The 17345-nt window shown below is 30.1% G+C and overlaps 1 protein-coding gene across 1 annotated transcript; it reads right to left on the reverse strand.

Moving 5' to 3' along the window:
- Window positions 1–6117: 6117 nt before the first annotated feature.
- On the reverse strand, window positions 6118–10598 carry LOC107635366 (receptor-like protein EIX2). The gene is made up of 2 exons (XM_016338834.3): window positions 7385–10598; window positions 6118–6531 (listed from the first exon to the last, which is right to left on the reverse strand). Exon 1 carries the CDS (start codon window positions 10507–10509, stop codon window positions 7387–7389), a length of 3123 nt encoding a protein of 1040 aa, XP_016194320.1. The 5' UTR covers window positions 10510–10598; the 3' UTR covers window positions 6118–6531; window positions 7385–7386.
- Window positions 10599–17345: the final 6747 nt, after the last annotated feature.

The raw sequence follows: 17345 nt of genomic DNA on the forward strand, positions 1-17345 counted from the left end.
ATTAATTTAATTTTAAAAAGAGTAAAACTAAAAAATTATATTTAAATTTAAAAAAATAAAATTAATTAATTTAAAAATTATACAATATTTATTTAAATATTAGTAAAAAGACAAAAATATCTTTTTGGTATTGACGTTGTTTACATGCATCAAAAAACTAGAAATTTAAACAATAAAAATTATTTTAGAATTAAATTTATTTAAATGAATTAGAAAACATAATTTTAAATTTTAATTTATCAAATATTCTTATAGATAATTTTATAAAGACAAAAATGTCCTTATAAAAATTAAGGGTCGACTTACAAGCTCGAACAACCAATCCAACAATAAATTATATAACTTTTATCTAACCCTAATCTCATTTTAATTATCATTTATCTTTTTTTATTCATATTTTTTTCGTTGTAGAAAATTTTTCTTTTCTTTTTTCTTTTATTTAAAAATATAATTCTAATTTTGATTGATATTATTTAATAAATTTATAATGTTAAAATTTAAATTTGATTTTAAAAGACTAAAATACACTTTTTATATATTTTTAAATGATAAAAATACTCTTTAAATAATTAAATTTATTTTATTAAATTAAAAAATTGAATTTGAATTTTTTTTCTCTTGGTAACTAAAAGAAACAACACGGGAATGTGAATTTGAATTTAATTAATAGAACTAAATAATATAAATATATTATTTAGTATTAAGTTTAAATATTAAGATATTTTTTTAAGATTAGATTATTTAAATGAGTTAAAAAGTAAAATTTTGAATTTTAATATAAAACACTAAAATAGGAACAAAAACAGAACAATTAAAATAGAGATAAAAATTGAAGACAGTTTAGGAAGATATCCAAAATAGAAGAATAGAAAAATTAAAATAAGGAGTAAAAATTCTAAAATATCCTAAAAACATTCTATTTGAAACAAAAATTTAAAAAATAGGAACAAAAACATATCCAGGTTCCAGAATAAAAGAACAGATCCAGTATATATGAAGAGATTTAAGATAGACTAAACAGAACAACCAAAAGAAGGGAGTATGACTCAAGCGATTTATATTTATTTTAAATTATAATTAACAGTTTTAATAGTTATTTTTTTAAATCGAATAAATATAATTAATCACATAAGTATAATAATACGAATATGTTTATTTTTATCAAATTAAATTAAGTTATTAATTAAATTATATTTATTTAATTTTTAATTTAAAAATTTTATAATTTAAAATTTTAAATTATGCAAATAAAATTGGATTAATTAAAAATATATCAGTACGATGTATCGTATTGCAATGAGTTTATGAAATTCTAAAATAAAATAAATCTTAAAAGATAAAAATAAAAAATTGTTATGAAAAACAATAAATTTTTTATTTTATTTCATTAAAAAAATTAACACTAATAAAACACTAAAATAAAAAAAATCGTTGCTTAATAAATAAATAAAGATGAGAGATTAATATTTTATGACTATTTTATGTTTTTTATTTAAAAGTATAATTTTAAATTAGTGTTAATTTTTTGAATACTAACTTTTCACATTAAAATATTAATAATAACGTAAAGGAGTTTTAAAATTCCAAATAATACAAGGAGTATTGTAATATTTATTCACTTTTTATTGTGTTGTTTGTTTTATCTTTGCATGTATGTTTTTTTTGGAAGATGTGTTTTGAATTTATATGGTTTTCTTTCTCTTTAATTTCTTGATGTGTATGCAGTTTTCTAATGATATCTACCATAAAAGGAACAAAAATGTGTAAATTTTTTTTGAATAATTTATTTTTAATAAGAATAATTAAAATAGTATAAAATAAAATTATCTGTTAATATTTTTCTTTGACCCACTCTTGTCAGACAATGTCTCAAGTGATACAAATTTAAAATAGTGTTGGAGAATGTTTAAAATTGGATCTCTAATTTCTTTCACAACAGTTGTGACTAAAAAATTTGCTTTCATTGTACTTTTAATTGGTCTATACAAATCATTTGCATAGTCTATTTTTAAATTTTTTATAGTATAGACTTTTTCTTCTTGTAACAAATATTTAAATTTGTTCATTATATTTTTCTTCACAGTTATATGAAAAGGTATTTTCTACAGTGTTAGTAAATCATAGTTAATAATTAATTAAAAATTGATTACATTTATTTTTTTAAGTTATTAGAAAATGAACAATAAATAGCATATTGAAAGAAGTATAATTTTAACGATATTGAAATATAATTATATATAAAGTATTATAAAATAATATAAAAAGTATAAAAAGCAAAAATAATTAAAGTATTTTTTTGTAAATTCAATTTAAAAATACAATAAATATGTTTGTTTTGTATCTTTTTATTTAATATAATCATTTCTAAGCAAATAGACCCCTCTTCATTTGTAGGTGTTAATGTTTTTCATAGACGAATCACACAAAATTTGATAAACTAATTGTCTGTTTATTTGGTGATATTTTCCAAAAAATGATGCTCCATTGAATAAGTTTGAGATATTGTGTAGTTCAAAAATAAATTTCTTGTGCTAAATTTGATGTTATTTGAAGGAATAGTGATAAGAGACTTATATAAGTAGTTCAAATAGTATCGAATTTAAATATTTGTAACGTAAAATTTATTATGATTAATAATATTATTATAACATTTGTAATATGGATGTTTATTACATTTAATGAGTTATTTATAAAAATTAATAAATTAATTATTGGGATTATAAATTTGTTATATTGTTTATATCGGTAAGATATAATAAATATAGGATATGGATTCAATGTTTTTATAGGTTACAAATTTAATTAGATACTATTCATTTCTAATTATTATCATTGGTAATTTTGCATCCGCATTTGTATATATTTTTATTATTTATATATTTTTTGTATATTTTTTTTGTTAATTTAAAAATAATAATTTATTTGACAAAAATTGAGTGATTAATTCTAAAATTTTGTTAAATATGTTATTGCTAATATGATATTAGTAAATAAAAAAATTTAAAAATAATGTGAATAAATTCGTCTCTCAATTTGCCTAATGTCATGCTATTACAGTTGTTAATGTTACATGTCAGCATTAACGCCGTTAAAACTAAGGGATAGATTAATTTGATCATGAAAATTGGAGCATCAATTTAATTGTTATCTAACTATAAATATGCCAAAATAAATTGATAGAATAAAATTATCTGTACCATGCTGTTTTTAGCAAAAGCGGTATTAAAACAGCAATAAAAGAGACAACCTCCTATTATTTTCTTATAGAATATGGCACGTATGTCTCCAGTTAACTGTAAACACAAAAAATCTTATCAGAAAATTAATGTTTCACATTTTCATGCATAAGCAAAAAAAAAAAAAAAATACAAGGTATGTTCCAAAGGTTGTTGACTCGTTGCTAGTACCTAGTAAAATGTTGATTAGATCCTTATCATTGATAAAGAAATTGAGAGTTAACTACCTCCTCCTGCAGCTCTTAAATCACAAAGAAAATTGCATAGATGTTAACAATATCATAAAGGCGAATTCGGCGCAATTCTCTGCTACATGGCTGAGGCAAGCTCACTTTGCCCCTAGGGGTAGAAAGTACACTTTCAAAGTACCATACATAACGGCGTTGGCTTGGTATTGATACCTGAAATAGTGAAATCACATAGGGTTCTAACTTCTATAGTTCATATTTGTTAAGGATAAAAGAATACCTTGAGAAGGTATAGGCCCAAAATATTAAAACAAAAGGTTTAATTAATTTTATCAAATTTGTAATTAGATTATATTTATGTATTTTTTATCTTTTAATAATTTTAATTTTATAAGTAAGTTTTTATCAGTATAAAAAATAATAGAACTAAAACTAATAGAATATGTGTCTCTAGCGCAAATTGAAGGTTCTCATAATTAAGAACCTAACTAAATTTTTAATAACATTTTTTAGAAAAAATATACTATTAATTTTAAGTTTAATTATTTTGTTGGTATTTATAGTTTTATCAAATTTTTAATTAGGTTCTTATATTTTTTTTTCTTTTTAATTGAGTTCTTATACTGTTTTTAATTTTATAATTAAATTTTTTTAGTGTAAAAAATATTAGAATTAACTGAATATTTATTTGTAAATTAAATGTATCTATAATTAAAAACTTAATTAGATCTTTAATCACATATTTTTTAGGAGAAATATTCTATTAATTTTAATATTTTTTTCATAAAAAAAATTTAATTACAAAATTAAAAACAGTGTAAAAATTTAATTAAAAAAGGTATAAAAATTTAATTATATATTTAGTGAAATTATAGGAACTAATAAGATAATTAAACTTTAATTTTATTTTTTTAACATAAAAAGATATAATTATAAAATTAAAAATAATGTAAAAATTAAATTGAAAGAAAATTCGAATTGCAAATTTAATAAAGTTATAATGACCAAATTCAACCAAAGCAAAATCATAAAGGCCTAGCTTTGTAGATCCATTCCTTATAATATTATTTTTCTTGCAGATTGTAAGAGTCAATATCCAAATTCATCTGTTGTTGAAGACAAATTTATTTTTTTAATTGATGGAATTATACCTAACATAACTTACTCCTTCATTATTTGTTATCCTTCTCTTTGCATACAATTGAAGAGCCTTATCTAGCATGTCAGAATAAGTTAGATATGAACACACCATTAAGCCAGTTCTACCGTTTCTTATCTACAGCATTGGATAAAAAAATATTTTATATGTATTCTCAACTTCTTAATGATTTCTTTCCATCTATCTTTGCTTATTTGGTATTTAAGTGAGAGAGAAGCTAATAAAGATAACAAAATTTTATTTTAAAAAACTGGGTTTATGCTCACATGTTTTGGGGAACAAAGATGGATATATACTTTTATGAATATATAAATTTATATAAAATCTAACAATTATGTAACTAAAAAAGTATACATAAATTGGATTAAAAAAAATATGAAAATATTCAATTGAAATTTATCTATTTAACTTCATATAATATTTCTATATTCATTCTTTTTATGTTAGTCATTTTTGTTTTTATTATTATTATTATTATTATTATTATTATTATTATTATTATTATTATTATTATTATTATTATTATTATTATAGTACAGCTAGAGACGAACCCAAATAAAGAATAAGAGAGCATTTGCCCCACTAAATTTGATAAATAAAATATATATATATATATATATTCCCCAGTATTTTTGCCATCATATTAAGGTATAAATTTTTGTTTTGAGATTTATGTTAAAAAAATTATTTTATTAAATTTAACATTCAAACATACTTATTTTATTAAATTTGATTTAGCATAAAAAAATTAAATAAATAAATCAACTCAATAAAAAAATTAATAAATAGCGATGACGTATTTTTTGACGCAAATCGATTAGTTAATTACTAAAATAAATCTTAATTTTCTAGACATAAGTAAAATTGTTTTTCACCTTTTTGTCTTAAAAAATAGATGAGATAAAAAAACCATCTAGCTATTAATTAATATTTTTATTTTAAAATGATATAATATTTTTTTATTTTAACCCTTAATAATCTTGCTTATAACAACTGATTTGATTTTAAAAAGTTTTTTATGCCATAAATATTGTAATAAATAATTTTTTTAATTGAGTAGGAGGTAATTAATAATTGAAAATTATAATAAAAATTTGTATATTTTTTTACATAGTTATTCATTCGCCACATTCATTTTTTTATATGACCATTTATGTGATAAATATAAAAGCTAATTATTAACATGGATTTTATTATAATTTTGTTGCTTTTAATTTTAATATAAATTTAATATTTTTTATTAGTATGTTCATGAAATATAAAATGATAAAATATTATATTTGATTGAAGAAAATAATTTGTTACAAATATGATTGGATAAGGTTGGATGTAGAACTTTAGAATGCAAGTAGGGTTATGAATTCTCAACGTCCGAGTATGATAGAGTTAAATTTAAAAAAAAAAATCGCAGATAAAATTATAATAGAGTCTAAATCCTACCCGTTGCGAACTCTACCAATAACTGATATTATTTACTTTTAAATTTTCAACTTTTAAGTAGACTAGCCCAATAGTTCATTATAAAATAAACATGCTAATTCATCCTAATAGATATGGTAAGCAGAAATTAAAGAAAAACAGAACTACCACAAGTCCACAAGCACTTCCATAATAACTAACACTTAATATCGTCCCAGAAAATAAATTACAGCAATAAAACAAGGGTAAGTTTGACAATCACACTCATATAACAAATACTATGCAATATAGGTGAAATGTGAAAAAGCATCCTCTTCTGCATTCCTCCCTGCAGCTACAGCAGTAAACCTAAACAGGGCTAAAATATCCAAACATAATACTTATTATATTAACAAACTTTTTTCTTATATTAACTGCATCACTAAATATTATTGGTCTGCTTTCAAATGGATACACATGCATGAAGATTCTGACTGTATCACAAACAAAGTTCTATCTTTTTAACACAAGATACTGTCTACTCTTTTGCCTGAAAGATATGACATCGTTACATGTTAGGTAATATTCAAAATATATAAAAGTGTTAAAAAGCAGAAATATATATTTAAGTAACATAAAACCATATCCCATATACATATATACATATATTATTAACACAAGAACAAGTTCACATGATTACAATTGTATATGTAAGAATGTATATATATATAAAGCCTAAATATATAATAAATAAAAGGGCCGTGTGATGAACATGCATGTATAAAAAGTGAAAAACATGAATAATATTTTATTCATGACACTAAGTCACGCAGCAATAAAATATATAAAACCAAGCTTCACACCCATATAAATATCCAATTCAGGAAATATAAACAGAGTGATCTGAAAAAACATCCTCTCCAAACTTCATCAATATATGCACCTACAAATCTACAACACATGTAAATACTTAACAAACTAATACTTATTCTCAATAACGTTACTGAATTATGCACTTATCTCACTTCAAATAGATAACTATGAAGATCTACCTTGCATCACACGAATTCATGTTCAGTAAAATTCACCATTTGCAGTAATGGCAACAGGTAGCACATATTCAGAGTAACAAAAACGCTAACATATTATATACTTAAGCTACTGTTTTAGCTAGGAATTAATCAACTAAGCTATGTTTTAACCATTAAAAAACAATAATAAACTGTTTGGTGTGTCCAATTTGAAATTTCAACAATAAAGAAATACATTTTAAAATTTTAGCACTACTATATTTTGTTTCATTTGCATAGAGCAGATATTAATTTTTTTTATATACCAATATTTTGAATATAACAACTATATCAACAAAAATAAGAAATAGAAGAAATGGAAACGGTGCATACCTTCATATTTGAGATCTGATCCTTTTGAATTTGGCCACCTTGATCGCTGTAAACACATAGAGCTTGTCATAGACATCACTCAACAACTTGAAATAAGCATATCTCCAAGATTTCTTCAAAATCAATGAGAAGCACACTCCCCAAAATGCCATAACAAATCCAACAGCCATAGCAATGTAGAATCCCTGGCTTACAAATTGTTCATCATCATCACCATCAGCATCATGTTCACTGATCTGGTGACCATGAATGGGACAAGTATTGTTGAGGGGAGCACCACAAAGTTTTGGATTTCCTGCATAAGCAGATGCATCCCTAGTTTGAAGTTGCGTGCCAAGTGGGATTTCTCCGGATAAATCATTGTATGACAAGTCAAGAACACTGAGATCGTCAATCTGAGTAAGCTGTGAAGGAATTGTTCCTGACAAATGATTTCTGGATAGATCAAGAAAATCTATTGACGTCAGTTGTCCAATAGTTGGAGGAATGTGTCCACTAAAAAAGTTTCTTGAAAGATTTAAAGAAACCAAGCCAATAAGAGTCATCATCTCAGTTGGTATTTCCCCTGTTAACCTGTTGCTGGAGAAATCAATACTTCTCAACAATCCCAGGGTGCTTCCATATTTTGACATTTTCCCTTTCCATGTCAGTGATGCGCTATCGTTATAAACTCCAGAAACTTCACGTACATGGCCAGTACGGCTAAACACATCGCCATATTCATAATGATAGTCATCGGTAATGGTTGCATTTGATTTTGCTTGAATGGCCATAGCAGACAGATTACTTATGCATTTAGGTATACTGCCAGACAGAATATTTAAAGAGAGGTCCAAGACACGAAGTTCATCGAGATTGCACATGCTTAATGGAATGTTACCATGAAAGTTATTGGAATGTAAGCTAAGTACAAGTAGCTTTCGAATATTATCTCCAATCCAGCTTGGTATTGTTCCTGACAACTTATTACCTGCAACATCAAAAACTCGTAGTTGTGTGCAATTATGCAAGGATGGTGGTATCTCTCCTGAAAAATGATTGCCTTCAAAGTGTATTGACTGGATATTTCTTAAAGAGCCCAGAGATTTTGGCATATTTCCATAAAACTGATTATTGGATAAATCTAGGACGACCAATAACTCAAAATCCCTCCAACAATCCGAAAGTTCTCCTCTAAGGTTATTGTTTGACAAATCCATAAATCTCATGCGTTTGGGCGAGTTTGTACATAAAAGAGGATTTGCAATTGAAAATCTGTTATTGGACAAAAAAACATGTAAAGCAGTTGCAAGGAATGCTGGAATCGTGCCTTCAAATAAATTGAAGCTCAAATCAATTGAAACAAGTTGGTCAGAAACCATAGCTGGGCCTTCAATTTTTCCTAGAAAACGGTTGTGAGAAATATTCAAATAAAACATATGAGGAAGGGGTTCCCAAAACCAATTAGGAACAGTGCTAGAAATTCCAGCACAGGAAATATCCAAATACTCAATCATGGTTTGGGTATGAAGCCATGTTGGAAAGTTAGGCCCCAACTTGCAACGGGCCAAATAAATGTCAGTTAAATTGAAAGGGGGAATCCAATCCACGCTAACATTAAAAGCCAATGCATTATGAGACAAATCCAAAGTGTCAAGATTGGAAAGTCTTGAGAAATGAGCTTCAGATATCAAACCTTTCAGGAAGTTATTCCCAAGGCTTAACTCAGTTAAGTTGGATAGTTGTCCAATACCTTCATGTATGGTTCCACTTAACCTGTTGTTACCAAGATGTAACTCTTGCAAAGATTGAAGCTGAGAGAGGTCAGGCACCATCCCCGTAATTTCATTCCATCCCAGAAGCAAGATTCGTAAGGGTTTATGAGCACAACGAGAATACTCTCGAATATATTCATGAAACTCTCCTGTCAACTTGTTCTTGAATAGGTCAAGGTGTACCAAATTACAACTATGAAACAAGGATAGAGGTATTTGGCCTTTGAGCTCATTATTTGCAAGATTTAACTCCTCAAGGATACGAGTGGAATTCATTAACCATGGGAATATCAAGGCTGCATTCCTTAGAGAGTTATAAGAGATATAGACAAATGAGAGAGAAGTGGAGAAATTAGCAGGGGATGCAAGTGATGAAGTGGGGATGGAATCAACAAGATTGCAAGCATGCAAGTCTAAATATTGAAGATGAGAAAGGCTACTCACTTGTTGTTGCCAATTGCTGGCACCACTTAGATTCACCCAAGCAAGCGAAAGATACCTCAGGATTGAAAGTTCAGATAGCCATTGTAAATCAGAACTCATCATGTACAAGGAATCAAGGTCAAGATACTGCAAACGGGAAATATTTTTGAATTGACTAGGAATGGTTCCGGTGAATGCATTGTAACTTGGATCAAGATGTTCCAAGGATAAGAGATTTCCAAGTTGGGGTGGCATTGTTTCATTAAGTCTATTATAACTAAGATCCAAATATGTCAAGGATGACATATTTGTGAGTTGAAGAGGGAATCCTCCAACCAAATTACTGGAACTAAGATCAAGGTACACTAAATGGGAGAGATTTGAGAACTGAGAAGGGATTTGTTGCGGAGGATAAAAACAATTCCCTCCTAAATCAAGATACTCGAGGAAGAGCAGATTTCCCAATTGAGGAGGTATGTTTCCACCGAAAAAACAAGAAGAGAGATTGAGATGTGTCAAAAAGGTTAAAGAGCCAATGAAAGGAGGGATGGATGGGGTGAGAGTAAAGAGATTACCACTAAGGTCCAAGTAGTTCAAATGATGTAAGTCACTGAGTGATGGGCTTATGGATTCACGAGTGTAATGACCATGAAGATCAAGCATGAGAACATGGCCAGTTACATTGCTGCACTTGACGCCTTCCCATTTGCAACACTCCTTCTGCTGCTCCCCATCTCCCCATGAAGACACCCAATCATCATCCGTGGCATTGAAGCCACGTTTGAGAGAAAGCAGAGCTTGCCTTTCACTCTCAATGCACTTCCCACTTGCCACCACCGCTGCACTGCTGGTCCATGCAAGTAGCTGCACCATCAACACTGCATAAACTACACCGTTCATCATCATCACTCCAACCACACAATATTTCAAGTTAAGTTGTTGTATCATATCATATGTGTTCTCGACAACCAAAGGGGCATATTTCCAATTTATAACCAACTGATTCAAATTAACAATATACTCACAAAAAATACATAATGAGGACAGCAAATTCCACAAGGAAAAGACTAATTCAAACCAAAGATATATACTAAATCCAATATAAATAACTTGTCAAGTAGTGTGGCCCAAATGCTTCCACGCTCACTCAACGTAGTCTATACTCACATCACTCATGACTTTAACTATTTGACTTAACAAGTCAACTTATTATATTCATCACATTCACACTACCAATTATTTATTGTTCATTTTTTTAAATATTTATTATGAATAAAAAAGTTAATAATATTACGTGATAATATACAAGAGATACTTTCGCTGGCTTATTACTATTTACTCCAATTAATTAGAGATTTTCACTTATGGAATCAAAATTCAAAAGACCTTTCCAAGTTTGATGAGGTCTTGTTAATTTATGTACGTTGCACTATATGAGAAACTCAACCGTCAAGAGCATAGTTATTAAAATCGGATCGGATCGATTGGTTCGACTGAAAAACTGATAAATCAAACTCAATACCGGTTCGGTCTATGCTTATGACCATTTAAAGTAGAGACTTGATACAAACCGGTCAAATCTAATGTGAACCGGTGAAATCCAGCAAAAATTGGACCGATCCGAACTGCTCGATCAGCAACTCCACCGTGTTCTACCGTGTTCTCTTTAATTTATATACAAATTATAATAGATATAACATTCTTTTTTTTACTTATATTCAATTTATTTTAATTTTAAAGTTCACTCATTCTGAAATTAATTACATTTTATTTAAGTATAAATTTTATTAAATATATACAAATTAAAAAGATAAACAAAAAAATTTAATTAATCACAAAAAAAATTGTATGTGAATTTCCACCTATAATAATATAATAATAAAATAAATATAAACTAATTAATAAAGTATTAAAATTTAAAAATGATAATTATTTTTATAAAAATAAAAATATTAATAATAAAAAATAATTAAATTTTATTTAATTATTTAATTATACTAAATTAACCGGTTCGACCAATGACCTACCGGTTAAATTAATGATCCAGTAACTTTATCGGTTTAATTACCGGTTCGATTTTGACAATTATGGTCAAGAGTAACACCAAACTTATATTCTTAGAGTGTGGGATCGGGAGAATTATAAATAATTTTTAAAAATTTTAAGATAAAAGTATTATATTCTCTTATTTAGATAAACTTAGAAGTGAATGATTATAAATATTTTTAAAATATTATTTATATACATTCTGAAATATATCACCATAAATGTTATTCCTTCGTGCATTTTGGGCAACAAAAATTGGCTTCATGATCCCTTTCAGTGGGTTGTGCATTTTTGTGGATATTTCAAACTAGGGTAGCAAATAAATGAGAGAATTTGAAGTTGAAGTTGACACAATGATTGTGCATTTTGGACAAACACTCGTGACATTCATCTCCACTAATTTTATGCCAAGTCTTCTCTAACCCTTACTTTGGTAATTTTTTTAAATAGTTTATAAAAACTATGTTTAGTAAATTAAATTTAAAAAAACTTTTAATAAACACAAAATAAATAACAATAATTGCATGTCGAATTAGGAGATAACGTACACAAAAAAATAACAATAATTATATTTGGCAAAATAATTTTTAAAATTAAAAAATATTATAGTAGACATAAATGTAAAAGTTAAATTTAAAAATTAATTTATATTAATTATATTAGACTTTTAATTTTGATGAACACATGTCAATTTTAAAAAACTCCACCTTAAATACTTTTTAAAATGCTCTCATCTTTTAAAAATTATAAGTACAAACACATAATTTTTTTTATTTACCAAATAAAAAATGAGATACTTATGCCATTGAAAAGTACAAACTCTTTCTCAAAAAATTTACCTAATGATACATGTTTCAAATGCTCGTGATATGAATAAATCAAGTATGTAATAACCAAAAAAAATAATTAAACAATAGATGAGACAGTGGGATCCACTCCTACATATTTTCTTCTTTCTCTAACACTAGCCCCACACTCACTCACCTCTTATTGTCGCACACACCCTCACTCACCTCACACCCTCTCCCTCACAGCATACACACACATAGACTTGAAGGAAAAAGAAAGAAAGAAAAGGGAAAGAGAGAAGAGGGGAGACCGTGAGAAGAGAAGGGAGGAGGAAGGAGAGAGCTGTCCACACCAAGCCACCACGCGAGGAGAGAGAGAGCCACACCTCGTCATCGCCGGCCTGGAGCTCGCCCTTCGTGTCGCATTGCGTCTCCGCCAGCCGCCAGCCGCGTCCAGCTCACCGCCGTCGTATCACCATCAGAGGCCAGAACCGAGTGAGATGCGTCTGAGAGAGGGGACGAGCGCGAGAGAGGAGACGAGGAAGAAGGACTGCCGCTGTTCTACCTCGCTACTGTCAAACTGCTACAGCTGCCGCGCCTTGTCTCCGTCGCTGCTGAGTCTCAACCGCCGCGATGCCAAGTCGCCGTCACTGAGGAGAGCACGAGGAGAGAGAAGGGAGAGAGGGTAATGGTGGTGTGTTGCCGCTGCTGCTGCCGTTGCTGGGGAAGGAGGTCACCTTCGAGCTGTGCGCAGCCATTCCTTGCTGGCGCAATTGCTGGTCCTATGCTTCCGGTTTAAAGATCTTATCAGAGCTAATGTCGCCATCACTGTTGTGGTATCTGGAAAAACGCCGCCAAATAGTGCCTTTGTTTTGGTCTAGGTCATTTGCTTAAACTTGCATCGTTTCCACTTTTGCTATGTTACTATTCCATTTATGCTACCTTGTTTCCATTCTGTTTCAGCCGCTATAGCTGTGACTATTACAAAGTTGTTGTTGCGAGATTAGTTGGAGTTGTTGCTACTGCCTCGGTCTAAATTCTACGTCCTTTCGATCCATTCTATTCCAACCATCTTCACCCTTTTAATTTGGCACTCCGGTTTCTTCGGTCCTTTGGGACCAAGTTGTGAGTAGACTTTACATTTATAATTGTTTGACTTTACGTCTATAATTATTTGGATATACGATGCTTGAACTTAGTTATACTTACAAAGATTATTATCAAATGATTTTAAATTGGTTTTACTAATTGATTTATTAGAACTAAATCCTTATCCTTGTTAAACTCATTTTAATATGCACATGAGACTATATATTTTTAAGAGACTATATGTATGTTTAAAGAAGTTTTATATTATTTTAAAGCATTTGATTTTATTCGAATATGTATTTTTGAAGCATTGAAATTTTGTTAGTATTCACTTATTTTGGAATTGTGAAATATTTTGAAATGCCTTAAGATTGAGAAAATATGATTGAATATGATTTGGATGAGAAAGTATTATCTGATTTGATTTGATTCGATACCTTATATAGACTAAATCTCTATTTTGGTCCTTGAGATTCACGTGATTACCCATTTTGGTCCTTGAAATTCAAAATTACCTATACTGGTCCTCCAGATTCAAGTCCCGGCACCAATGTGGTCCCTCGACTCTTTTCGGCGATGACTAGTCAAACGGAATGCTGAGATGGCACCCTCACTGCCACTCTGGATGATGAGTAAACGACATTGTTTACCCTTGGCATCCAAACAAGTAAGAAATGTCATCGCTTTGTATATGAAAGGAGAAGAAACGATGGAGACCCAAAATAAAGTATTCTTCTTCTTCTCTACCTCCACTATTCTTCATTTCTGACTTGTTTGGGTGCTAAGGGTGAACGACGTCGTTTACTCATCATCCAGCGTAACGTGTAGGCCACACGTTGGATTTGTTATTCCGTACGGACACACTAGAGGAAAGGGCTACCCATAGAGGTAGAGCCGCTCAAGTGTGGACTTTTGATTTGATTTCTGTATGAGAACTCCATTATTGATTCACTTATTATTATGAATTAAAATGAACATATGAATAAAATGAACATCACCTATACTATTCAGAATAACCATCCGGATACCAGGGATAATAAACATCTCATGTTATAAAAAGCTAATTTTGGGTTCACCAAGGTTTGAACTCTTGACCTTCCGAATCTGAAACTCTAATACCATGTCATGAAACCTAGATGCATCTGGCTCAGACTTCAGCTAACAGGGGCGTTGCTAGCCTAACGTGTAGGCCACACGTTGAATTTGTTATTTCGTACGGACACATTAGAGGAAAGGGCTACCCATAGAGGTGGAGCCGCCCAAGTGTGGACTTTTGATTTGATTTCTGTATGAGAACTCCCTTATTGATTCACTTATTATTATGAATTAAAATGAACATCACCTATACTATCCAGAATAATCATTCGGATACCAGGGATATAATAAGCATCTCATGTTATAAAAAGCTAATTTTGGGTTCACCAATGTTTGAACTCTTGACCTTCCAAATCTGAAACTCTAATACCATGTCATGAAACCACTCATCCCAAAAGCATAACCTAATAGGATAATGTAACACTAATAGTCATATCTCTAGTACTTTCTAAACCTTCATTGTACACATTGTACGCTTAGGCCATTAGCTTCCTATACTTTCTCATTTTTGATTTGTTATTTTCTTTAATTTTTTTGTGTCTATTGTTTCACTACTCTTTTCTTCTCTTCCTTGTTTTAAGTTATATTTTTATAATTGGATAAATTAAATTTGTTCTAAGTGAGTTTATCAAGGGTGCTATACCCTTGTACCTTGGCCCTCGTCTATGTGTGTGGACTTAAAAAGGATCAAAACCGAACTTCTATTGCATAGTAATAGTAATAATAAGAGTTGCTTTATATTATTATAATTAGTATAAATAAATAAGTAATTTCAAATGCATCATATAAGTTTTCAAAAAAAAAAAAATTAATTAGAAAAATAAATATTTGCTATCTCGTATGTGTTTGTTTATCTATACTAGGTCTCTTAACTAATTAATAAATTTTGATATTAGAAAAATATTTTTAAATATATATATATATATATATATATATATATATATATATATATATTTCAAAGAAGCACATTGACGAGGAAGTTTTTACATGGATAACACATGTTTTGATCTTAATAGAAAATTTATACCAAATTTTTAAATTTATCTTTATCATATGATTTTTAAGAAGTTTAGATATATGATTTAAGTCTTAGATTAGCTATTTAAATGTATTTATCTTTTTAACCGGCAAGAATATTTTGCATTGTGTGATTATGTTGTAATTAGTTGAACTTCTATAGTAATTGATAAGCAAGTTATCATAACAATGTTTTAGGTTCGAGTTATGATTGAGATGATTTTGTTTTGTCGCTAGTGTATTCATCGTATCCCCCTTTAATTCCATGATTATCACAACTCTCTTTCTTATAATCATTACTCTCTCAAAAGATTTTTTTTTATTCTAATGCATATCATTGTTTTCCTAAACTCTTGTAATAGCATTTTGTCTATAGTAGTCTTGTTTTTGCATAATATTTGTACACACTATTAAACTTATGGTTTCATAATGTGATTGTATTTATTTCGATTGAAATTGTCACAACGTTGCTTTTCTCTTATTCTTAAATTTGTTATTCGTTGCATCAATGTTTAATTCTATGAAATATGTGTAACTTGTACTGCTCACGCGATATTACATAGTACATTGGTTTGAAATTCGGGGACCGAATTTCTAAAGGAGGAAAGAATGTAATAACAAAAAAAAATTAATTAAACAATAGATGAGACAGTGAGACCCACTCCTACATATTTTCTTCTTTCTCTAACCCTAGCCCCATACTCACTCACCTCTTACTGCCGCACACACCCTCACTCACCTCACACCCTCTCCCTCACAGCACACACACATACAGACTTGAAGGAAAAAGAAAGAAAGAAAAGGGAAAGAGAGAAGAGGGGAGACCTTGAGAAGAGAAGGGAGGAGGAAGGAGAGAGCTGTCCACACCGAGCCACCGCGCGAGGAGAGAGAGAGCCACACCTCGTCATCGTCGGCCTGGAGCTCGCCCTTCGTGTCCTGTCGCGTCGTCGCCAGCCGCCAGCCGCGTCCAGCTCGTCGCCGTTGCATCGCCATCAGAGGCCAGAACTGAGTGAGATGCGTCTGAGAGAGGGGATGAGCGCGAGAGAGGAGACGAGGAAGAAGGACTGCCGCCGTTCTGTCTCGCTACCGTCAAACTGCTACAGCTGCCGCGCCTTGTCTCCGTCGCTGCTGAGCCTCAACCGCCGCGATGCCAACTCGCCGTTACTGAGGAGAGCACGAGGAGAGAGAAGGGAGAAACTTTGTGAAAGGGGAAGGAGAATACGATAGAACTCGTCGCCGGGAAGAGGGGTAATGGTAGTGTGTTGCCGCTGCTGCTGCCGTTGCTAGGGAAGGAGGTCACCTTCGAGCTGTGCGCCGCCGTCAGAGCCATTCCTTGCTGGCACCGTTGCTGGTCCTATGCCTCCGGTTTAAGCATCTTATCGGAGCTAATGTCGCCATCACCGTTGTGGTTTCTGGAAAAACGCCACCGAATAGTGCCTTTGTTTTGGTTTAGGTCATTTGCTTAAACTTGCATTGTTTCCACTTTTGTTCTGCTATTATTCCATTTATGCTACCTTGTTTCCATTCTGTTTCAGCCGCTATAGCTGTGACTATTACAAAGTTGTTGCTACGGGATTAGTTGGAGTTGTTGCTACTGCCTCGGTCTAAATTCTACGTCCTTTCGATCCATTCTATTCCAACCATCTTCACCCTTTTAATTTGGCACTCCGGTTTCAGTTTCTTCGGTCCTTTGAGACCAAGTTGTGAGTAGGCTTTACATTTATAATTGTTTGGCTTTACGCCTATAAT

This window comes from Arachis ipaensis, chromosome B4 (assembly GCF_059453495.1).
Source record: "Arachis ipaensis isolate K30076 ecotype BB chromosome B4, ASM5945349v1, whole genome shotgun sequence".
Classification (NCBI taxonomy): Eukaryota; Viridiplantae; Streptophyta; class Magnoliopsida; order Fabales; family Fabaceae; genus Arachis; species Arachis ipaensis.

Coding starts and splice junctions, on each gene's coding strand:
- LOC107635366 (XM_016338834.3), bottom strand. CDS start 10,509: ATGATACAACAACTTAACTTGAAATATTGTGTGGTTGGAGTGATGATG.